This window comes from Lemur catta, chromosome 12, assembly GCF_020740605.2.
Source record: "Lemur catta isolate mLemCat1 chromosome 12, mLemCat1.pri, whole genome shotgun sequence".
Classification (NCBI taxonomy): domain Eukaryota; kingdom Metazoa; phylum Chordata; class Mammalia; order Primates; family Lemuridae; genus Lemur; species Lemur catta.
In genome coordinates, this window is record NC_059139.1 from 39,361,748 (window position 1) to 39,386,957 (window position 25,210).

Genomic DNA, 25,210 nt, shown 5'->3' on the forward strand with positions numbered 1-25,210 from the left:
AACAAAAGATGGCATGTGAGTTGCATGACAAATGAGTTGCAAATTCAAAGGACAGAGTGCTCAATTACATGAGTTAGACGGTGGTCAGGGAAGGTTTCATGAAAGAATTGTGAATTAAGGTGAATAGAAAAAGGAGGGAGAGCATTGTAAGGAACTATCATCATATCCAGGAGGTGATGACTTAACTGCCAGTGAAAAGAAGAGTAACGTGCTTTAATAGGGGTGGGCAGCCTTTTAATGTTGGAAGGCCACATTAATTTAGCTGTAGTCAAATGAGGCTATATTCAATAAACTTCATTTAGATATACTTTAAAATGTATGTTTATAAAAATCTGTTATGTACTTAATAATTTTAAAAAAAAACTATTTGTTAATTTTAAAGTTAGCTAACCTTTTGATGATTTGTTGTGTCTGCTTTCTTTGGAAAGCATTTAAATATTTGGTTGCAGCATGGGGGTCCACAGTTTCAGTTGATCCTCCAGATGAGTATCAGTCATTTGTGACCTTAAGGGCATCTTGATTTCAGTTAGGTAGGAGAATGTAGATTTGCAGCAATAAATGGTTGAAAAGCAAGAAAACATTTTTGGGGCATGTTGCCAAAGATGTGGGTATTCTGCATTTTTCCATATTTCACTTGGATCTTTCTAAGCATCAAACGATGACTTTTTAAAATGTCATCTACTGAGAGCTCAATCAATTCCATCTGTAGTTCTTTAAAGTGCCTTGGTGATATCAACTAGGTGAGGCTGAAATGTTACTTTGAGTGTGATGTCGTGATTCTCAAAGTCAGTGAACCTTTCTTATATTCTCCAATTAATAGGTCTATAACAGCTGCATATTCTTCACATGATTTGCTTATATCACTCTGCTCGTCAGTGACCTTTGCTAACTGGGGAAAATGTTCATCTGAAATTTCCTTTTGAAGAAGTGTTTTGAAAAAGATAGCTTTTTTGGAAATCCTTGGATTTTTTGCCACATATCATATATATAGACTTAGTTTTACCTTGCAAAGAAATATTCATGACTTTTTGATTTGACATGTTATGACAGAGATATGACAGAGATACAGAAATCTTCTTTAACTAATTCACATTGCCAATTCTGTTCTTCATAAAATTTATCTGTTTTCACAGAGATTAAAATTTTGGTTAACACCTGTCCCTGCAATAGTCAATACACACTGCAATAGTCTATACACACTTTAGAATGATATGGCAAATCCACAATGAATACCTCATCATTCAACTCTAGCATGTCATAAAACTGAGGATGCTGTGTTGCATTTGCACAAATATAGTTAACCATACTTAACTTGTTGCAATGTCACTTAAAATAGTAGCTTTATCACAGTTTTCAGATGCAAAATACAATGAAAAGAAATGAGAGCATCTGGATCTGTTCATTTTTTTTATCTGTGCAATAAACCTTTCATGTTTTCCTGTCGTGGAAGGTGCACTGTCTGTACATAAACTCACTAAATTTACCAAATTCAGTTCAACTTCACGACATTTATCTTGAAAGTTGTTAAAGATACCTATTCCCCGTGTTCTGCTCAGAAGAGTGCCCAAAGTGAGTACCTCTTAAGAAAATCTCCTGTTACGACCTCTATGAAGCATATATTTTCCTTTTGAAATATTGTATGAAGTTGTTTTGTTAAGTTGAAAGCTAATTCTTGCTGCCGATCAGTTACAGTTCTTGAAAGAGGCAGTTGTTTGTACTTTGAAACGTTATTGGGGTCTACTCATCCTACAACTTTAACAATGCATTCTTTCACAATTTCTACATCACTGAATGGCTTCTCCCTGCCGCTCCCCCCGCCCCCGACTACATAAGCTACTTTATAAGTTGCTTCAGTGGCATTATTTCTAGGTCTTATTGCTGCTTGAAAGAATTGTCTTTGCTTTTGCTTTTCATCTTTTAATTTCTGCAGTACAACCTCTAATTTAAAATATATGTGGTCCTTACAAGTGTTACAATGCTGATGAGCATTGAATTTCTTTAATGTTGATATTGCAGTATCACAAAGCAAGCAAATCATCTTATCTTTATCAGAAACAAGATAATATTACAATTCCCAATCCTCATTAAAAAATCTGTTTTCTTCCATCAGTGTTCTCTTGGTCTTCTTTGACATGATGGGCTGTTAAGCAGACAGAATTAAAAAATACTGTTGAGCCGTGCAACTATTCACAAATTCCACTTCAAACATAAACACAGTGCACTGTTGTTAAAAGCTGATAACAGACTGACTACTCATAAACTCTCGCCAACCAGCCTTATGTGGTAGTGGTGCCAGTCAAATGGGGGGAGTTAGAACTAAATCATGAGCATATCAGCTGTCAATTTAGCCCTTATGGCTTACTAATGTTCTAATTGTGCTGGTCAGTCTGGGAGGATTATTTCGTTGAAACTTATTTTATTCTTTGGTATTTTAAATATGTAAATTTTTAAAATAAAAATATAAAAGATGAACAAAAATGTATTAGTAAAATCTTGGTTTTCTAATTTTGTTTTAAGTGTGTATTTCTCACTGACCAAATAAGGTAGACTATATATGTTTCTTTCTTTTTTTTTTTCATATGTTTCTTTAGAGATTTTTTAAGTTCTTATGTAAAGGAAATACAATGATATAAATAATATAGCCTTTTGCAATAAGATATTATATACAGATGAGAATATATCAGAGTATCTTCTACTTATTATTTTGCCCATCTGGTGATTTAGTTGTCAAAAACTTGATTACATTTGAATGTACGAACAAAAAGTTTTGACTTTACAGAGGAGGAACATGACCCAAACTGTGCTGACTTTGGGAACTACTGACCATTTTAAAAATGAATTTTGCATGCTAGCACAATATAAGAAACATTCTCCCTTGGAGAAATGATATTATAAGTTTCCTGGAGGCAGGAATTATAATTTATTCAATTAGCTTTAATTTCAAATAGTATGATTTAAGGTACCAGTGGGTAGTTATATACTTTTACTTTTTTAAAAGTCAGGTTTATTTAGGTATAGTTTATATATAGCAAAACCCTCTTTAGGTATACAGTTTTAACAAATGGAAACATTGTGTACCCACTACCATGGTCAAGATATAGAACATTTCTGTCACCCCAAAATGTTCCTTTGTGTCCCTTTGTCCAACAACCATTGATCAAGTAATTTTTCTTTTTCAAAAAGTCACATAAATGGAGTCATACAATATGTAGCCTTTAGAGACTGGTTTATTTCTCCTACCATAATGTTTTTGAGATTTATCCATGTCATTGCATCTATGTGTAGTTTGTTCCTTTTTATTGCTGAATATTATTCCATTGAATAAGTATTCCACGATCTGTTAATTCATTCAGTAGTTGATGGACATTAGAGTCATTTGTAGTTTGAGGCTGTTACAGATAAAGCTCTACCGTAAATGTTCACATACAGGTTTTAGAATACTTGTTTTGGTCCTGGGTAAATACCTACAGGTGTGATTGCTTAGTTGTGTGGTGTGTAACTTTATAAAAACTGACAACGTATTTTCCATGCTGAATATGCATTTTTTATTCTTACTAGCAACGTATGAGCGTTCCTGTTGTTTTTCGTCCTTGCTAGCCCTTGGTATTGTCAATCTTCTTAATTTTATATTTAATTAAAATCTCATTGTGATTTTAATTTGTATTTCCCTAATGCCTAATGCTGTTGAGCATCCTTTCTGGATGTTTATATGCCATCTGTATATCTTTGATGAAATGTCTGTTCAAATTTTTGCCTCTTTTACAAAAAAGAGGATCTCGCTGTGTTGCGAGAATGCCATGGCTATTCACAGGCACATTCATGGGATACTGTAGCCTCGAACTCTCGGGCTCAGGCAATCCTCCCGCCTAGTCTCTTAAGTAGCTGGAACTACAGGCATGTGCCAGTATGCCCAGTGGCTACTAAATTAAAATTATTTGTCATCTTACTGAGTTTTCAGAGTTTTTAAAATATATTCTAGAAGGAGTATTTGTATATTTTCGCCCAGAATATGGTGTGTCTTTATTTTCCTTGGCTTTATCTTTAAAAGAGCAGAGATTTTTAATTGTCAACACTTCTGTATTTTTATCTTTGTAGTTATAAAATTAATATGAATATGTTAAATCTAAGAATTTTAAAATCTCTCTCTTTTCTGTCTAATCTACCCCCTCTAGTATTTAAATACATTAATAATCTAGTGAAAGAGAAATTTGTAATGTTATATGCAAAGGTAAAATTTTTGTTCTAAGAGATATATTTTTAAAGTTTCTTTTGTATTTCAAAACTAAAATTTCATGTTCAGGAGGATATTTAGAATACAAAAAAAGAATTACCTGTTGAAATACTCCAGTTAACCTGTTTTGCCCTTCTTTTATTTTAGTGTTATCCAGGATAAATTCTGTGGGATTATAAACATCTCAGTGGAGGGCCTGCATGATGTCATGACGGAGGATCCTGAAACAGGAACTTACAAAGAGTAGGTGGATCATTTAATCACAGTTGGATTTGGGGGGATAATTAAATACATGCTGCATGATTTTTGTTCACCATCACCATATAAGCACAGTATGGAAATTTTGTAATTTTTTCTTCTATACAGAAAAAAATTTGTTATTTTGCTTATAACATTTATTGTTTGATCTTGGGATCAGCTTTATTATGTTACAGCAATAGCTTGAATTGGGCTTCTTTGATCTAATCATTGTTTTATGATTTCACATTAGGTTTTTTAAAAATTCCAGGTATATTTTAGCATATAAATTCCTTTTTAAAGATGTTTCAAGCATGTTCTTTTTTTCAACTTACAAAGTTCCCCTACCCTTTAGGCAAGTTATGGGTAAAGGGATGAATTGCCTTGTATTTGCCTGGTTAAAGCAGCACTGGTGCCTTTAAGATGTTGCGGGTGGGGGTCGTGTGGTAATTGTCTAGTTCCAAAATAGAGTAGTTAAAATTCTATTCTTTGAATGAATAGGTAAAATCATGTTGTTAAGAATGCTGGCCAGGCACAATGGCTTGTGTGTGTAATCCCAGAATTTTGGAAGGCCAAGGTGGGAGGATCACTTGAGACAGGAGTTGTATACTAGCCTGGGCAGTATGGTGAGACCTCGTCTCAACAAAAATTTAAAAGTTAGCTGGACATAATGGTGCACACCTGTAGTCCTAGCTACTTGAGAGGCTGAGGCAGGAGGATCACCTGAGCCCAGCAGCAGTTCAAAGCCATGGTGAGCTATGATTACACCACTGTACTCTAGCCTGGGCAACACAGAGAGACCTTGTCTTGAAAAAATCAAAAAGAATGCTGTTAACCTCATTTTTTACAACTATTAATTTGAATTTTTAGAAATTAATCATTGTATCCTTTTGTGATTGTAGAATTGCCATACCTTTCTTCTTGTTATTACTTTTAATAAAGGGCATGTTTCATATAATGACAAGCAAGGCTTTGTGAGATTCCAAACCACTCAGCTTCTCCTTGTTAATAACACATTGAGCCTATTTTATTTGCTCTTTATAAATCCATCTATAGCAAATGGGAAAGATTGTCATTTGAATCACATTCTGTTGAAAAATATCCAAAGCATATATATGTTGTTGAATCTTACTACACATATGTAAACAAAATGTATCTAACATGTAACTTAGCTTTTGAGAAAATAAGAGCTCATATAAAGTGAAAACATCAAACTCTTTGAGACCACAAACCAAAAAATGAAACTGTTCATGCACATAGGCAATTTTAAAAAAATGTTTAAGCTTATGGCATATGACTATGAGTAGTGTGTTTTTATATATAATATGTGCTAAAGTTTACAATTATTTATGAAATATTTAGGATATGTTCATGTATTCCTTATCCTCTTTAGATTATACAGTTTAGTTCGGGGAGGACATGGCTGATAGCACAGTGAAAATATTAGTAATGATTAAAGGCAGTTATATATGCTTTGTACAGAGCACACACAACAGTAGAAATCTGCTTGTGTTTTAATAGAGAGGCAGTGTTTCTTCAGAGAAGGATAAGAGTAAGGACGTAGGAAGTAGAACAAAATTATAATGTGTTTTAACTGGAAGAGAGAGTCTGGAAGTTAGAAAATTTAGAAATTATCTAGTACAGTCTCATGATATTAAAAACCAGGATACCAAGGCTCAGAAAAGTTCAGTGACATAGCAAATATGTGGAAGAGGCAAGATGAGAACCAAGGTCTTCTGACTCGATATGCCATGCTCAGCCATGAAGATAAAGTTTTAGTTTGAAAGGGGAAAATGTTGGAAGGAAGGAAGACAAACTGACTAAGAGACAATTATTAGAATCCAAACTAGAAAGGCCTAGATTTGAGGGTTAGTGTTTATGGGTAGCTAGAACATATGACCACTGTTTTCTTTTTTCCCCAGAATCGTTTGATGATTTCTTTTTATCCTGGGGTGTACTTGGTCTATGGAGGCCCAGTAGAGAAACAAGTCATCCAACTTTTCTGCATCTCAGTTTCTATGAGTGGTTAGATGAGGTCTTTTGATAAATCTTCCTACTTTAAACAGTTTATTCAAAGAAAATTAGTCTTTCTGATTCTGTTGAATTCTTATTGTAGCCTCAGTTGACTATGAATTAGAACAAATGAAGAACCCTGTTTTCTTCACCTGCATTAGTAGAGTATTAGAGCTCACCAGAGAAATAGAACCCATAGGAGAAAAAAATACATATATAAAGAAATTTATCATAAGGACTTGTCTTACATGATTAGGGAAGCTGAGGAGTCCAAGATTCGCTGTTGGCAAGCTGGAGAGCCAGGAGAGCCAGAGGTGTAAGTTCTAGTCCAAGTCTGAAGGCAGGCGAAGCACAGTGTCCCAACTTGAAGCAGCCAGAGAATGAATTCTCCCTTAGTGTTTTTGTTCTGTTCATATTGGCGAAGGCCCACCCACACTGGGGAGGACAATCTGCTTTACCCAATCTACAGATTCAAATGCTAATCTCATCCAGAAAAAGCTTCAGTGATATTCCCAGAATAATGTGTAATTAAATTTCTGAGCATGCAATGGCTCAGTCAAGTTTACACACAAAAAAAATTAACCATCACACTAAGAAAGCCTGTTGACACATCATCTTTTAATTCCGATGAGTTTATACCAGGTACTGTGCCATGAGAGGAAGCAGCTAAGTCTCTGTCCTGAAAGGACTCACAAAAGGGAAAACAGGAACCAGTGAAGCAATACTAGCTGCAGGAGAGGAAGGGGTCCAGGGAAACTAAGAATAACTCCTGAAGATACGTAGTTGATTGGAGCCAACTAGTTAAGTAACCTGTGTGAAACACAAAGAATTGTGGACTAGAGTCTGGGGTCAGTTGAGGCCCACTGGTGATTTCCACATGGAAGTGACATGATCAGATTTATACTTAGAAAGGACATATAAAATGAATCCTTTTAGAAGGAAGAGATGCATCTCTAGAGTTTAGGAATATAGGTTTATTTTTTGTTGGAGTTTTCATTTGTTTTATTTGTTTTTAGATTTTTTTTAGTTAGTTTTTATTTCATTAAGCCAGGAAAATATATTAATGAGGCTCGAGATTTACCTTCTTTGCCTTCTGCTTATGTGGTTAGAGTGTTCTCCTTTTCATTCTGTAGATAATATTTAGTTGGCAGGAGCATTGGGAAATGAGATTGACAATCCCTCACCAAGTCTGGGAAGTAAAAAGGAAGAAAAAATTTATCCAGCATTTAAAAATTAGGCTTTTATAAGGATTTTCTCTCTTTCACTTAATACACTGACCCACCAGACAGCTCTTCAGAATGGAATTGAGAATACTAGAAGAAACGTTGGCTCCCTGATTCTGAAATTATCACCTGTATGTTATCCTAACTTGTGTAGGTCCTAGTGACCTCCCTGGTGGTCTCTCTTTCTCCAGTTTTCCCCCCTCTGATCCATTCTGCCCGTCTTCTTAAAAGCCCAGTTTCTTACAGGGAAAAGTGGATGGGGCACTCTTCTATGCTGACCCTCCATCTACAACACTAGCTTTTTTTCTTGCCTCACTGGATTCTTCATCATTCTGCAAATGTGCCATACGCTTTTTTATACTCATGGCTTGACTTGTAATGTTTTCTTCTCCTTGGTGTGTCATGCCCTCAGCCTTGCCCTGCTTAGCAAATATTATATCTACCTCTAAAATTCCTTTCCAGACTTACAGGAAGAATTTATTGCATCTTTCCCTGTTCCTTCATGGCATTTTGTCTATACTGCTAATATACAGCATTTAGTTAGTTGCTTATATTTCAGTCTAGTGACCATAAGAGGATTTGGGACATTGCATAAGAAAAGCACATACTTTATAACAGGAAACTATTAACTCAGGATTGGAATTTAAATAAGAAACCTTGACTGGGGAAACCTGTGGCATCAGGATATAAAACTTAGCTATGAGCTTTCTAACTACCAGGGCAAAAAGAGAAACATTAGGAATTACATGGCTCTTATTTCAAATGTTAGGTTTCTCAGGTGTTAAAAACGTAAGATAATTTAAATTTAACAGAGTTTACTTGAGCAAAGAACTGATTCACCAATTAGGCAGGCTCCAGAACCAGAATGGGTTCAGAGTGACTTTGGGGCTGCCACATGGTTAAATAATATTTATGGACAGAAAAAAGAAAATGAGGTATAGAAAAGCAAAGTGAGGTACATAAACAGCTAGATTGGTTACAGCTTGACATTAGCCGTATATTTGAACAGTGTTTGAACAGTTGGCCATCCGTGACTGGCTGAAACTCTGATTAGTACAAGAGTAGGTTACAGTCTGCTTACACATCCAGTTAGGTTATAGTCACTGTGTATGGAGAAACCTTTAGGCTGAACCTTTAAAATATGTAAGGAGGCAGCTTTAGGCTGCACTTAATTTAACATAGGAGAAGGGAGACTGTTTCTTGGCCTGAGCCCAGAAATGAATTTTACATAAGGGACTATAAGAGGACTTTTAGTTAGCTTTAACAATAAAGAATCAGTTGTCTCTTTCAACAAAGGTGGCACTAGGATTAGCTGATTGTGGTCTGACCATCACGAGTATCATCATAGACCCAGGTTCTTTCCACTCCATCCCTTAGTATTATACATTAACCATACCTGCAGGTTACCTCCCCTCATCAACAAAAAGTAGTTCTAGGCATTATAGTTCATGGTATTGCCAGTGACAGACAAGTCATCTTCTTTTTCTGTATGTCTTTCTTAAGATCAAGGTAAACCTTTTCTAGAAATCATTTCATCAGACTTCCCCTCATGTCTAATTAGCCAGAATTCCTTAAACATGCCCCTGCTGAAAGCAACCATTGACCAAGGGAATAGGATCTTCATGACTGATTATTGAGCCACTGGCACTGGGGCTGGAATCGGCTTTTTCTGAAGTATGTGGTGGCGTGGAAGAAAAGGATAACGGGACAGCTTCAGGGTTCAGTTAGGAAAGAGGCTGATTATATAGGCAACCAAAGCGTCCACTACAAAGACCAACTGAATAATGTTGTCAGTTTTGTTTTACCTGAAGCAATCCATAAATGGTTCTGTATGTTAGCCTAGCTGAGAGCCAGTTACATAGCATTAAAAAAAATAATTGTAAAAATCAGTTTCGTGGGGGCCAAAGAGATATAAACATAAGTAGGAAGCGCTTTTGGTGGTTTGGCCCATAGGACTGTTGTCCCACGATATTAGTAGCAACGTTATGGAGGAAGTGATGAGAAAGCATTACAGAGGAACTTGTGAGAAATGCAGATTCTCAGGCCCCACCCAGACCTACTGAATAGAAACTGTGGAGATGGGGCCAGCAATCTGTGCTGTAAAACAAAGGCCTTCCAGTCACTCAGATGCAAGCTCAAGTTTGAGAATCATTGATACTGGACATCAAGAACATGACTTGAATACTTGGCCTTTGCCACCAGCTATCCCACCTTTGCTCACGGAAGGCTTCCAGGTAGAATGGGACGAAGTTTTTATCAGACAGTTGTTCTGGTTCTGTCCACTAGCTGAAATAAGGGCACATTTTAAGCATTCAAATTTGATACTCTGAAGTAGGGAAAAGTACATTCAGGCTAGGAAACTTTTGAGGGTAAATGCTTTTTATCAGTGTTTCATGAATGTAAATTCAGCCTTTTCTCATCTGTAAATGGCTAAACTACTTAGGGCACAGAGTTTGTATAGATTAAATGAAAAGTGTTATTGCAAGTACCTTTTGAGCCAGAAATGATTATGAAGGTTTCATGTTTCATTGCTCATTAGTTGTGTTAGGCTGGTTTGAGTTTCTTGTTGAAAAAGATTCTGATTTAGCAGGCTAAAGTGCCTGGATCTATTCAGTTATTTCTGCTGTGAATATGGAATGGAGAGGTTGCTTTATATTCACATTAGTTGTTCCTATTTTAAAATTCTTGTTACTATTATAATAGTGTTACTATTATTACAGTCCTAGGCTACACATTTTATCATATTAGAAACCTATTAATTCTCACACGCCCTTTATGTAAAACACGAATTTTGCCTATCTTTATTCTTTGTCAATAAAATGAGATGTGACTTTTAATTGGAAATTTTACTGCAGGAGAGCGTTTCAGCTTTGGTCTTTTCAATCCATTTGTTTTTTGTTTTTTTTTTAATTTTCACTTTCCACCTTCCAAAGACCCAAATGAATGCAACTCAGAATTGCAAAGCAAAAATGTTCTGCTCTGGGGCTAGTTTTTGGTCAAAGAAAGAAACAAAATGTGTATTTTATATATATGCATCTAGAATATATGCTCCATTATTAGTGTGATGAATCTTTTAACTCAGGGAAGGCAGAACAGAGAGTTTTCATTGTACAAGTAAGTTAATGGATTTTGGAGTACAGTGGAAGCATTTGATGTAAAATAAACCATGCTTCCATAGAGATCCATATGCATTGCAGTTAGAATTCAAGCCTGCAACAGGCATAAGATGGCTAGTGTGAAAGAACCCCATCTTATTATTCAGTTCTAAAATACAAACTGGGATGTAGACCTTTTCAAGGCATTTCACTTTATTAAATAGCTTTTGGGTTAATAGAATAATACAGTTTTTACTTTGTGCCAGAGTCTCTTGGCCAGCTGCTTGTGACATTGCACCTCTGAGAAGTCAAGGCCATGCAGTGAGTTAGGGGTCTAGTTCTTGCTTTTTGTCAGGACTTCTGATTTCTTGCCTAGGGTTCTATCTATCTCCTTGACCCCACCAGTGGGCACTGACTGGGACAGAATCAGTTGCTTCAACCATTATTTTTTTAATGATGGGAAATAGGGGAGAAGGACTCCCATGTCCACTGCAGGAATGAGTCCGATCAAGTTTTCTGGTATCAGAACTTGTCTGAGTCAAGAATTGTCCTTCACCTGTACTTGCTACAAAACATAAGAGAAACCAAACTTTCTTTGCCACAGTTTATTGGTTAGAAACCTATGACACTGATAAATTACTGAATTCTTCTGTTCTAAATTAGGAAACAGTAGATTTGTTCCATCACTTTGATTCACTAGACAATGTTCATTTCTAGTCTCCCTGGAACCTGTGTTAATTGAATAGGAAACTGTGTTTCTATTATCTCTGCTAATGGTGAAGAGCAGTGGTGCAGATAATCAAAATAAAATGATTTATAACTGTCCTGAAGGTGCAAGTGCTGTCAGGGACAAGTTTTTCATAGCACAGTAATGTCTTTTGAACCACAAAGTAGATTGTTACATAATTAATAATGTTTTAATGATGTTATTTAAATTATTACATGTATAATAATCGGTAGACATATAACGATTAGGAGAAAAGCAGTAGTAATAATGTTAAGTGTTTGTGTCATTTTTTGAAAGATATAAAGGGTATACATGCCTTGCTTTGTGGAGTGATATTTGGTTCAAAAGTTGCCTATAAATAAATTTCTTACTACTTAGTATCTTAAATGCCTAAGTAAAAGGCTCTAAAATTTTTTGGTGTGGCCCTTAAAATGAAATATCTTTTCATACTTAAAAAATTTTTTTTAATCGTATATCTAATTTATCTACTCTTTCCCTCATATTTTGTCACATAGAAGCAGTCATGTTCTTAGTGATTTTGAGGGCTTGTTTTTAATTATGTTATAGACGTTTTTTATTTAAAACATTTTTTTTTAAATTATTATAGCTGTATGTTGATGTCTCATCTTGAGGAACCAAAAGTAACAGAAGATGAAGAACCACCCACAGAACAAGATAAGAGGAAAAAGATGGTGAGTTATAAAGGTAGCTTCTAAAAATTAAGATAAATTATCATTATTTTCTACAAGTTTGAAAATACCTGTCAGTCCACTTGTTCATCCTTCTGTATATATCTCTGTCCATCTATCCCTTGTTGCAAGATACCTTGTAAGGTATCTGAGTTTTGAAATTTGGAGTGTGCCCTGAAACAGATAAATTGTATTCCTAGTACAGGAAGTTGAGATTAACTGTTGATCTGAAATAATTGTTACTTGGCTTAGCAGAACAGAGGATTTACTCTTTTACTTATAGAAAACATGTGACCTGCAAACCTTATTTAAGTTGAAATGCGTATTATTCTATTTTGAGGAAATATACTGAAATCACCTGCATTCTGTATTATTTCACAGATCTTCACAATTAACTTTTTCTGATATGCATCACAGACTTTTATAAAAATGCCCTTAAATTAACTGCTAACCTGCTTTGAAAACCATTAGTTCTCTCTCTCTCTCTCTCTCTCTCTCTCTCTCTCTCTCTCTCTCTCTCTCTCTCTCTCTCTCTTTTTTTGAAACCCATTAATTCTCACTAGAGTAATCTGATAAGAAAAAAGAAAAAAAATAGGAAACATCTAAAATATCTTGCTTTTAAAAATTACTTATAATCTTGAATTTTTAAATATTTTGATCATGAACATGAAATAAATATATAATAAACTTTTTTTCCCTCTTTTCTTTTGTAATCTCTTCTAGTCTTCTGGCCTCATCATTTATTAACTTCATTGTACCTTCTTTCCTCATTTGCAAAATGAAAAGAATAGTGTCTACCTCATAGTTAGAATAAATAAATATATAAAATGGTTATGGGATAATACTGGATACCAAGTAATTATTATGTGTTAGCTATCATTATTTTAATCTGTTCATTATATTCACTCCTTAAATTATCCCATGTTAACCCCCAAGGGCTTCATCCTTAGCTTGAAGTTAGTACTACACTGCTCTGATGGCCTTCTTTTAAACTGTGTTTGAGTTTAATTTGTATTACTTTGCTTTTATGCTAGGTATCATCTCCCTAGCAGATAGTATAGAGAAAGGAAAACATCCAAGGATTCTTAAGACCTGAGCTGTAGTTGTTTTTGCCATTATTTGTGGCCTTGAGCGAGTCATCCTGTCTTTCTAGAACTGTTTTGCCTCATCTGTGAAAAGACGGGGAAATTGGATTAGTGCATTTCCAGGGCTTGTGAACTGAAAAATTATTTGTTTGGCTTTTTTTAACCTCATAATACCATTCCTTTTCTTCCCCAATATATAGTGTTTGTGAACACAGTGAATTCTCAATGTCATGGATAGGTTCTTGGAAACTGCAACTTTAAGTGAAACAACATATAACAAACCAATTTTACCATAGGCTAATCGAAATAAACAAGAGTTAAGTTCCTGTGGCATATTTCTTGTCACAGAAGCATCACCACGCTTTTAAATAAAGACCCAAAACACTTCTAATAGTAGACAATGAAATAAATGTGAGCTATACGTACATTTAAAAAAGATTAATTAAAAACAGGTAAGATAATTATTTACTCAACTTTTTGTTGAATCAGTGAGTTATGGAAGTCATGGGTGGTGAGTTAAATCAAGGAATAAATGTTTGCAAAGCATAAATTTGTAAGGAGCACCTCCAACCTCTACGAAGTTCAGAAATAAATCAGAACAAGTCTGATGGACTTGCTGAAAGCTTACAAAGAGCATCATTTATTGCTGTGTATTTGTGTGATTATCATATACTTTACAAATTTTTATTTGACAATAATTTGTATTTATTTATTCATTTATTTTCCAAACCACTTATTCCAGTTCAGGGTGGTAAGTGGCCAGAGCCTATCCCAGTAGCTTAGGGCACAAGGTAGGAACCAGCCCTGGACAGGACAGCATTCCCTCTCAGGGCACACTCACACACACCCACACTCACTGGGGGGGGGGGGCAATTTAGACAGGCTGATTCACCTAACTTGCACAGCTTTGAGATGTGGGAGGAAACTGGAGTACCTGGAGAAAACCCATGCAGACGTGGGGAGAATGTGCAAATTTCACACAGACAGTGGCCCCTGTGGCAGTTGATTCCCACCATTAGCGCCTCATCAGCATTACAACAAAATGACATGGAATGAAATGATGTTATGCAAGGACTTGCTGTACGGTCATGTGCTGCATAACAGTGTTTCAGTTAACAACAAACCCTATGTATTAATACAGATGGTGGTCCCATAAAATTTTAATACCACATTTTTACTGTATCTTTTCTATGTTTAGATACACAGAGGGATGTACTTTTGTAATTCCTGAGACCATTTTTTAGAATAACCTTTTTGATTTGGAATAGTTTTAGGTTTACAGAAAAGTAACAAAAGTAATACAGAGAGTTCCCATGTGCCCCTCATCTAGTTTCCCCTAATGTTAACATCTTACGTTGCTTTTTATCAAATGCCCATGCTACATTTATCAAAACTAAGAAACCAACATTGGCACATTACTATTAACTAACTCCAGAATTTTATTTAGATTTCACCAGCTTTTCCACTAATACTCTGAGTTCTGGGATTCAGTCCAGAGTATTACACGATGCATTTAGCCTGAGTCCATTTGTAATGGTTTTCTGTCTCCTCCCATTAATGCCAGATTGTGAACTGAGCCTCAACACTGCTGCCTTTGTTTTTGCTTATAGCAGGTTTTTATCCCTGTTGAATTTATGCATTTAAGCAAATCTAAGATAATCATACTTGTTATAAATGTATGGAAAATAAAAATAAACAATGTGTTATTTCTTTGACCAAATTCTGCTATGAATAATTTGTTTGAATTTGGGCATGTGGATGCCAAACTATTTTGATTGTTCACAGACCTTTGGAAGTTAATTCCCTGTAAACCACCCCCCTCCCCCCAGTGTATTCTTGGTGGTTGACATTGCCAGGTTACTGAGATCTCTAGAGTGTGACCTGTTGCTGTCTGTGAAGAAGACTAGAAGAATTTAACCTGAAGTGAATTAGAGGTTGGCTTCTGCTCTATCTTCCTGTGATTAGTGTACCTACAAGTGATGGATGTATGTGTTATTTGATGACACATGGTGGAAGAGAAAACTTTAGACAGAATGCTGGACTTGATATATTATAACAGACTCTAGAAGTAATATGGAGCCACATTTAGTTTCTCAGTGAAAGGGAACACCATACCTAAAAAGTGGCGAAATGGTAAAAGATGATGGAGATGAATACTCAGTTACAAAGGATTGTTTTCTTTTTACATGATGGAATTAACCTTTCTCAGCATCTTAAAAACACTAGGAGGGAAAACTGGGTGTTGGAAGAGGGGATGTAAAATCCCCAAGACTTTTAATCCCCATCTCATCTCCTAAGACTTGGCAGCTTCTGAGTTGGGGGATGAAGCACAATGTAGTTTGTAACTGATGAATAATTCTTATCCTTTTACTCTGACATACGTATACTCAACAATCTTTGGTATATTGTCAACATATATATAGTCACAGGAGAACAAACTAAACCCCCAAAATAGTAAGTTTCCTCATTGTATGTTAAGATCAGGAGAAAACAGGCATAATTTTAGATAGTTCTATGTGACATAAATTTTATGTATTACCCCCAAAATCCCATCAAATTAATAAGCTTATTGAAAAACATTTTTTACCGTATGATTACCATCCTCTTGTGAAAAATTATGTATTAATATTTATCTGTTTCTGGAGCACACATGTAGCCCTAATCATTGTGCTTAACACATGCTATATGCATTAGTCTGCTAGGGCTACTGTAACAAAGTATCACAGACTGGGTGGCATTAAACAACAGAAATTTAGTTCTCACAGTTCTCGAGGCTGGAAGTCCACAGTCAAGGTGTTAACAAAGTTGGTTTCTCCTGAGGTTTCTCTCCTTGGATTGCAGATGGCCACTTCTTGCTATATCCTCACATGGCCTTTTCTCTGTGTGCCTATATCCCTGATGTTTCTCTCTCTTCTTGTAAGTGCATCAGTCATACTGGATTAGGGCCCTGCCCTTATGGCCTCATTTAACCTTAAGACCATATTTCCAAATACAATCATATTGTGGGTTGGGAGTTCAACAAATGAATTTGGGGGTGAGGAGGGGGCACAATTCAGTCCATAGCATAACATTATATTAAACTCAGAAAAGGTCAATGGTATGTGTGTGGGGGGGAGTTAAATAACTTTCTTTATTAAGAAAAACTAAAATATTATTATAGCTCTTGAAAAATTTTAACAAGTCTAGAAGGAACACACTAGAAGTTGTGTTTGCTGGGTCTTTGATTAGCAGACATCCTATAATTGAGAGAATAGTTATAGAACCTCCCAAGTGATAAATTTATGTAATTTGTCCTCAAGGGATGATGGAAATATAAGTTGTTTCTCAAAGTGGCACACCAAAACTGACTCAAAAAGAAATAGAAAATCTAAATAGACTTTTAACAAGTAAAAAAAATTATATTAGTAATTAAAAATATTCCCACAAAGAAAAACCCAGACACAAATGACTTCACTGGTGAATTTCTACTAAGCATTTAAAGAATTAATATCAGTATTCTACAATTCTTCCAAAAAATAAAGGAGGATGAAACATTTCCTTATTCATTCTGTGAAGCTGGCATCACCCTGATACCAAAGCCAAAGATTTCACAAGAAGGGAAAACTATAGACGATTATGCTTCGAGAATATAGATTCAAAAATCTCCAACAAAATACCAACAAACTGAATCAAACAACATAAAAAAAAGATTATACATCATGACCAAGTGGAATTTATCCCAGGATTGCAAGATTGGTTTGACATCTGAAAATCAATGTAGTACACTATATTAATAAAATAAAGAATACAACCACATGATCTCTGCAACAGATGAAGAAAAAAAAATTGACAAAATCCTGTACACATTCATGACAAAAACTCTTAGGGAACTTCTTATGCAGGCTGATATAGGGCATCTGCCAAAAACTTACAATGAATATTGTACTTGGTGATGAAAGACTGAATGCTTTCTTTCTAAGTTTGGGAACAAGAATGTCCACTCTTGCCTTTTCTGTTGTAGTACTGGAGGTTCGGACCTGTGCAGTCAGTCGAGAACACTAAATAAAAGGCATCCAAATTGGAAAGGAAAAAGTAAACCTGTCTGTATTTACAGATGACATGAACCTGTTTATAGGAAATACTAAGGAGTTCACCCGAAAAATTATATTAGAACTAATGAATAACCACAGCAAAGGTTGTAGGATACAAGAGCAATGTAAAAAGTGTCTGGGAAAAGGGAAGAGATTTATTACATTTAAAAAGGCCAAACATTCCTAGGTGTGCCTGTGAGAAATGGAATGAAAATTGGGATAGGAATGATGGGGTTTTGTTGTTTGGTGGAATTTTGAGGAAGCTGGAAGTGATGTAAAAGTCATGGTATCATTTTGGGTTGCTATATAATATGATGACTCTTAAGAATCTGATCCCCCAGTTTGCTGATCTGGTGCACACTTAGGCATGATAAGATAAGCAGGTTTGTATTGTTCTCTCCTGTTCCAAGTTCCAAACAGTTAAGTGCTCACTTGATGTTGATAGGTTCTTGGAAACTGCAACTTTAAGCAAAAAGGAGTACAGCGGGTCTTTGAATCACATTGTTTCATTACAATATTGGTGAGGGAAAAAAATTGGTTTTGTTATATGTCATTTCACTTAAAGTCACAGTTTCCAAGAGCCTATTGATGTTAAGTGAGGACTTACTATATTCAAGAGTCAGGTACCTCTGATATCACAGTGGTTGTCAGGTGTCGGTGCATGGATGATTCAGGAGAGACTCCACATTTAATTTGTTTAGTTGTTTTATTTTGAGATCATTGTATTTCACATGCAATTATAAGAAATAATACCGAGAGATCACGTGTACCCTTTACTCAATTTCTCCCAATAACGTCATGCAAAATTATACTACAATATCACAACCACGATATTGGCATTGATAAGAGTCAAGGTACAGAACATTTCCTTCCATCACAAGAATCCCTCATGTTGCCCTTTTATACTTAAACCTACTTCCCTTCTGCTTTGCCCCCATTTTTGGTATTTTGGAATGATTTTCTATTGAAAGTTGGACCTTTTTGGTATTGTTGTAAAACTGAATCTTATTTAAGTCTTCTGTTTTAACCAGCTTCCTTATAACAGCCTGGCATGAGTGGGGGCAGGGGGACTGCAGTTTTTTCTGTGATGTTTGGCTAAAGCAGACCAATTATTGCCTAAAAGTTTTCTGTCTTGCTAGGCTGTCCCTTTCCTAGTTGCTGGCTTCTTTAGCTCCAAGTCTGGGGCACAGGAGGCAAGGAAAGAGCCGGAGAATTCTCCACTGTATTGTTCCCTAGATGCTGAGTCTCTAGTCCGTTTGCCCCCCTCTCCCCACCTTTGGAGTCTTATGTTTGTTTTATGTATAATGCCCAGGGTTCTTAGTTGTACTTAGTGGGAAGAATTAGAAAAAAATATTTGACTCTCTTATTTTGAAAGCAAAAGTCTCCGTCACATCTACCTTTGCAGTATATTTGCTCCAGTGGCAGATTTAGAATTTATTTATTACATTAGAAAGCTATTTTCTCAAGAACATACTACCTGGTAAACCTGGTAGGAATTTTATATTTTTTCACATGAAATTGGGTAATTAATTTTATCATAAGTTAGATGGTCATTATTTGTTGTATAAAGGTAATAGTTAAGTTCTTTGAAAATGCTATCAGTGACTTCAGTGTCTCTTAGTTCTGTTGACTGTAGGCACTATTAGATTGAAAGAAATGGACTCTGGATTTGTAGTGGATGTGCAGGAATGATTCTTCTCTAAAAATCTTTGACCAACTGATTTCACATAATATTTTTTCAAAAGAAGGTATTAGTAGCTATGATTAATGAATGTGTACCACAAGCCAAAAGAGAGTTATTTGCTAACAGGCGTTTTGGCTTAAAAAAATGTTTGCTTTTTTAAAAGATCTTTTAAGAGTATAAATTGGAGAGTCCTTCTCTCCACAGCTGTCTTCCTAAAAGAAATTAATGCTTTTAATCTTCATATGACTGATCACTACATTTTTGTTTCATATAATACTAATGTACTGCTATATCTGGTGGATTTTAGTATGGTGATACTTTTTATTAATCTGATGGGAATTAAAGTATGGAGATGTGATAAGTTAACTGTTTATAGTTCCTTACAGTAAATTGAAATAGAGCATTTAAGTGATACTGTTAAGCTTCATTCCTGTAGTTCGAGTGACTTGATGAACAGCAGTTTTAAACTTAGGTGCTTTTCACTCGTTCTAGCAGACAGTTTTAGTTACAGATAATTTGCTATGTTTCAACAAAGTCCACATCCTCCTCATTAGTAACAAATCTATTTCTTTTTTTAATTTGAAAATATTAAGGGGTACAACTGTTTTTGTTACATGGGTACCTTTTATGACACTTAAGTTGGGGCTTTTAGTGTGCCCATCACCGGAATAGTGTTCATTGTGTCTGACAGGTAGAGTCTTATACTTCCCTTCCCCCCACACACACACTGGATTTCCTATGACCTTCTTGATTTCCTATCACTTCTTGATTTCCTATGACCTTTACATCTCTTTGTGCCCATAAATTAGCTCCTAATTATTAGCAAGTGCACGTAGTGTTTGTTTTTTCCATTCCTGAGATACTTTGCTTAGGATAATGGTCTCCAGTTCCATCCAAGTTGCTGCAAAAGACACTATTTCTTTCCATTTTATGGCTGAGTAGTACTGCATGGGGGGGGCGTGTACGTATACACACACACGGGTATGGTGATAGCTCATTGTTGTTTTAATTTGCATTCCCTGATGATTGGCGACGTTGAGCATTTCTTCATATGTTTGTTGGCCATTTGTATATCTTCTTTTGAAAAACTTCTGTTCATGTCTTTTGCCAACTTTTTAATGGTGCTGTTTGTTTTTTTTTTTCTTGCTGATTTGTTTGAATTCTTTATAGATTCTGGATATTAGCCCTTTATCAGATATATAGTTTGCAAATATTTTCTCCCATTCTGTAGGTTGTCTTTTTACCCTGTTGATTTTTTCCTCTTCTATGGAAAGGCTTTTTAATTTAATCAAGCCCCATTAATTTTTGTTGCTGTATTTGCCTTTGGGGTCTTAGTAATTAAAATAATATTGGACATTATTGCATGTTGCTTAAGAGAACAAATATTTTAAAAGTTGATCTTCAATTTCTATGCATTTTATAGAATGATGTCTTCAGTCTTGTAGAGACAGGGCTTTGTGTCTGCAGTTAGTTCTTCTTGCTGTGCTTTCTCCTGTCTTCCAGGGAAACTAGTATTGAAACTACCTTGCCTTGGATTTATCATGTGCTCCTGGAATGATCATATATAGGGTTTAATTTCAATTTCATGCCAGATATACTTCTCCCTATCAGTTGCCTTTTCCATTTGTGATCATTATTTTTAAATCTACGTACCTTCCTCAAACAATAAATGTGACTGTAATTCAGCTACTTCATCTACCTTTATCAATAAAGAAAGAAGGATTTCTGTGTAGCCATATCAGGCAAAAAACTCATTTTACTTAAAGCTTTGCAGATGTTCAGTTTTATTGATAATGAGATTAATGTGCAGCTTATAGCAATGGTGTATTATTTCTCAATTGTTAAATTATAAAGCATTTAAATAATGATACCACCAGTGGTAAGAACAGTGTCAGAAGCCAAAAAACATTTATACATTTTAAGTTGGTACAAACCATTGGGAAAACAACTTGATAATACATCAGGAGTCATAAAATTGTCTATACCCATTATTTAATCGAGTAATTCTTCTGAAATGGATAGAGAAAGCTATCCTAAGAACATAATCTGAAATGCAGAGGAAAGGCTGCATACATAGTAATATGGAATGATGTTTGTGATAGACCGCTCAGCAAAATCATATTTTAAATTGTATTTAAACTATCCTATGATCACATTGACATGCCTATAACAAAAATTGTAGTAGATTCAGAACTCTTAAAGTGTGTTAGAATAGATTTTTTTGTGATAAGATAAATGCCAAGAGCAGTACTAATTGTGTGTATATGTATGTCTGAGCATACCACAGGCACAGAAAAGACTAAAAGTGAGCAAAATATTTTCTCTTGTTAGTATTATCTTTAGGGAGTGAAATTATGGGTTACTTTTTATGTAATTGTACTTTTTTTGTTTCCCAAATATCCCGATACGGGAGGAGGAGCAAGTTTGTTTTTTTTAATTATCTATCTATTTTTCATATTTATTTTTAAATTTTTATTTTTTTTCCTGTGTTTCAACTAGAAACACTTACAGATTTGAATATCATAGCTCATCAGGTGTCCCCTCTCTCCGTCCTGAGGGCACCCGGCACGGCAGTGTACCTGGTCTTCCCCAGGAGAGCCAGGACAGTGTGTTTGAGTGCTCTTCGGCATGCTCTGTTCCCCTTAGGGTGCCTCCTGCCAGGGTTTGATGCTTCAAATGGATGGATCTTCAGCTCTTGAGAAACTGCGCTAATCAGAAAACTTGTTCACAGGGCTCTCGAGAACTGAGGATAGACTAATTGAGTGAAATTTTCTTCTGACAAATTTTTCCACTATGAGACCATTTTAGAATCCCTGTAAGAAGGGAAGCCGAAGCAATTTTTGTTACTGTGGAAGAGATTACACTGTAAGATGAACTTGTTTTGGGTCTTTGACACAGTTGGGCTCCTTTCTGTTTCCGACAGCTGGCGCTGAAGGACCCTGTGCACACGGTGTCCCTGCAGCAGTTCATCTACGAGAAGCTCAAGGCGCAGCAGGAGTTACTGGGAGAACAAGGCTTCCAGTCCCTCATGGAGACAGTGGACACGGAGATTGTCACCCAACTACAGGAGTTTTTGCAAGGATTCTAAGAGCACGTGCCATGTGGCTGCCTCCCCTTTCTGAAACAAGCCGAGTACCCAGCCTGCCGTTTGTATGTGAGAGCCTGCTGAGATAAAGAAATCACTTGCGTATGAAAATCAAGACGTGAAGACCACACATTTTTTACTAGAAAATATAAAAAATAAATGTAAATCCTGCATAACTAAAATCACAAACCTATTCCTCAAAAGAATTTAATTTTATATTTATGAGAGGGCCCTGTGTTTACTAGAGGTACATTTGATGATAATAGCTGCTTAGTTTCCTGTTAAGAGAACAAACTGTTTGATTACCTTTTAATCATGTACTCTTAACACTCAAGAAGATGAAGGCTAATGTCTGAGATGTTTTTCTGCAACCAAAATTAGTTAGATTTGGCTGCCTTATCCCTTTTTTAAACTAATGAAACTACAAGTTTGAAAAATGACAAAGCTGTTCAGCTGATATAATTAAAGAAAATTTGTGCACCATGAGAAAACATATAGTAACATATACATTACTAAGATTATCTCGCAAGGGAGTTGTTTTCATTTGAGATAGAAAATGTGTTTTATCAGACAAATGCTTTTATTTTCATTTTAGTAATTTGATACAGGAATTAGTAAAGGCATTTTTCTCTTGTTATGTTTCCAGTAAATTTATTTAGTCTGTAAATGTACATTGAAAGCCCACAGAAATGAACCTTTGGTACTGCTGTTCCAGCTGGGAGACCTCTGGTCATGATTTGGCCCTAGTTCCTTTGTTATTCCTGAAGCCAGCAGCCCCCAGTCCCATCTGTGCTGTGCTAGTCCCTCGTGGCTGCACTTGCCCTTCTCAGGTTCCTCAGTGCAGGGGTGCATCTGGGCCTCAATGATATGGGTGCACCCAGAGGACCCAGCAGCAATCCCCAGGGTACCAACACTGACGTAACTAGTCTTCCTTCCTTATTCCTCCAACGTGCAGTACATAAAAAGGGGGAAAGGAGAAAATAAAGCCTTACTTTGTTTTACTTCGCATTTATTGTAAGGAACCTTTAAAGCATTTTTTAAAAACGCAGAAGCAAGGTTGGAAAATATCTTATCTTTCTATAGAAAGTTGGATACAGTATGTAACTGCGGGAAACCTATTGCCCCTTTATAAGCTGTGGAACCCAAAATGTATTGGGATATTTGATGTTTTCAGCAAGAGAAAGAAAATATGGTCCAAATTAAATTTTCCAAAGATACCTCACCTTTGACTGATTTGTCTTGATTATTTTTCTTGCCCCACCAAAAAAAAAAAAAAAGGAGTCCTTAAAAATTGCCCAGTGCATTATAAAGGGGAGTTTTCTTTTACACTCTGGCTTATCATTATTACCCAGTCCTCAAGACTGATCTAAGAAGAATTTCTGTTGACTCATTTGAAGCACTAACCCCATTAATGTTATCAGATATTCTCAAACATGCTCCAGTTTTTCAGTTATAGTAAAATATCCATCTTTCTAATTCCTGACAGATTTCATTATGGTGCCATAGCAAATACTACCGAAATAGCTACCTTGCAAAAAAAAAAAAGTAAAATCTTAGGGCAAGAGTTTGATTAATCTTTTAAACTCATAGGTTATAATAGGTTTCGTAAGTAGCTCAAAAATAATTCATGTTTGCCTTTGAACTCTAGGATGAGAAAAAATTAAAAATTTATGTATCTTGAATTTTTAAGTGTTCAATTAAGACATAAAATGTAATTATTGATTTACAGCAGTCTATTCATTAACAATGTTATAGTAAACATATTAAGTTTAGGACAAGCCAGGCCTCTGGTTCAACTGTGGCTCCTAATACAAGGTAATGATCGTTTCTAGTTCAAAAATGTACTCCTTTTCTATTTATTTTATATTCCAGAGACTTCTCCCAACCCTCTGACAAAGGCCCATGTGATCAACAATAACATTTTAAAGTTTTATTATAAGTTGGTCTCTCTTCTCCTCATGCCTCCCCCCCCCCACCACCACAAGTCATGCCAAAATACTCACTTGTTCTCTTGAGAAATCGTCAACTTTAGACCTTTATTTTACCTGTTTCTTTATTCACCTAGTATTTGTTAAGCTGCTGTTTGGTGCCATAGTGCTGTGCTACATTCTGGGGTTAGAACAGGGCACCTTCCTTCATGAAGTTTTACAATTCAGTAGGAACACAAATGTTGCTAACGTGATATAAGAAAATAGGCATTCCGATAAAGTGCACATTGAGAAGCAGCAGGCACTCAGGGCAAGGAGCTCACGTACAGAAAACGATGTGATCACTGTGTAATTTGATAGCTATTTGAAAACTACTCTCAAACAGCAGTTTGGTGAGCTTATTTACAAGAAAACAGCAATATACCGTAACTGGACAGTTCTCTGACTCCAGACTCACAGCTATTTGAAATCACTCTAATGTAAAATAATCAGTGAGATTTTGAAAATGCTGGATTTCTGTAGCCTCACAACTCATTTCTATTCCCATGAATTAAAACATAAGGCCCACGTACTAAGGGCCTTTTCTTCTGCTTCTCCAAACCTTATAAACCTCAAGTGAGTAGAAATTGGTAAGTTGTAGGAGAGGTAATGAAGGGAAGACAAGATGCATGTCATGAGAGCACAAATGCTTTTCTTCCCCTAAATTTTAGAAAAAAAAATTTATCTACAAAAGCATTGAAAGAATAGTATAATGAACCACAGTATACACTGCATCTAAATGTAAGCATTTTGTCACATTAACTTTCTCCATATATATGTGTATATATAGGTATATATACATAGACACACACATACAGTATTTGTACTTAACTTTTGCTGAACCATTTGAAAATAAAGTACAAATGCTACAAAAGTTATAACATTCATCCCCAAATACTTTAACATATATCTAAGAATGTTATTCCTCTACACATCCACTAATACCAGTAAATGCCCAAGAAAATTAACAATAATATCTAATAAACAGCTTATATCCCAATTTCCCCAACTGCCCTAAAGATGTCTTATATGATGCCCATTTGTTTTTTGATCCAGAATCCATTTAATGTTTATATGTCACATTTTGCTGTTTAGTTTTTAAAT

At 35.5% G+C, this 25,210-nt stretch overlaps 1 protein-coding gene across 2 annotated transcripts in view; it reads left to right on the forward strand.

Annotated features, from left to right (window-relative positions):
* The window catches only part of IPO11 (importin 11), a 159,146-nt gene extending 135,785 nt beyond the window's left edge, over positions 1 to 23,361 (forward strand). For both annotated transcript variants that reach the window (XM_045566227.1, XM_045566228.1), the window contains exons 29-31: positions 4,379 to 4,474; positions 12,134 to 12,218; positions 21,978 to 23,361. In XM_045566227.1, the coding sequence (XP_045422183.1) occupies positions 4,379 to 4,474; positions 12,134 to 12,218; positions 21,978 to 22,142 (346 nt within the window). In that variant the 3' untranslated portion in view covers positions 22,143 to 23,361. The remainder of the gene's footprint in view (positions 1 to 4,378; positions 4,475 to 12,133; positions 12,219 to 21,977) is intronic.
* Positions 23,362 to 25,210: the final 1,849 nt, after the last annotated feature.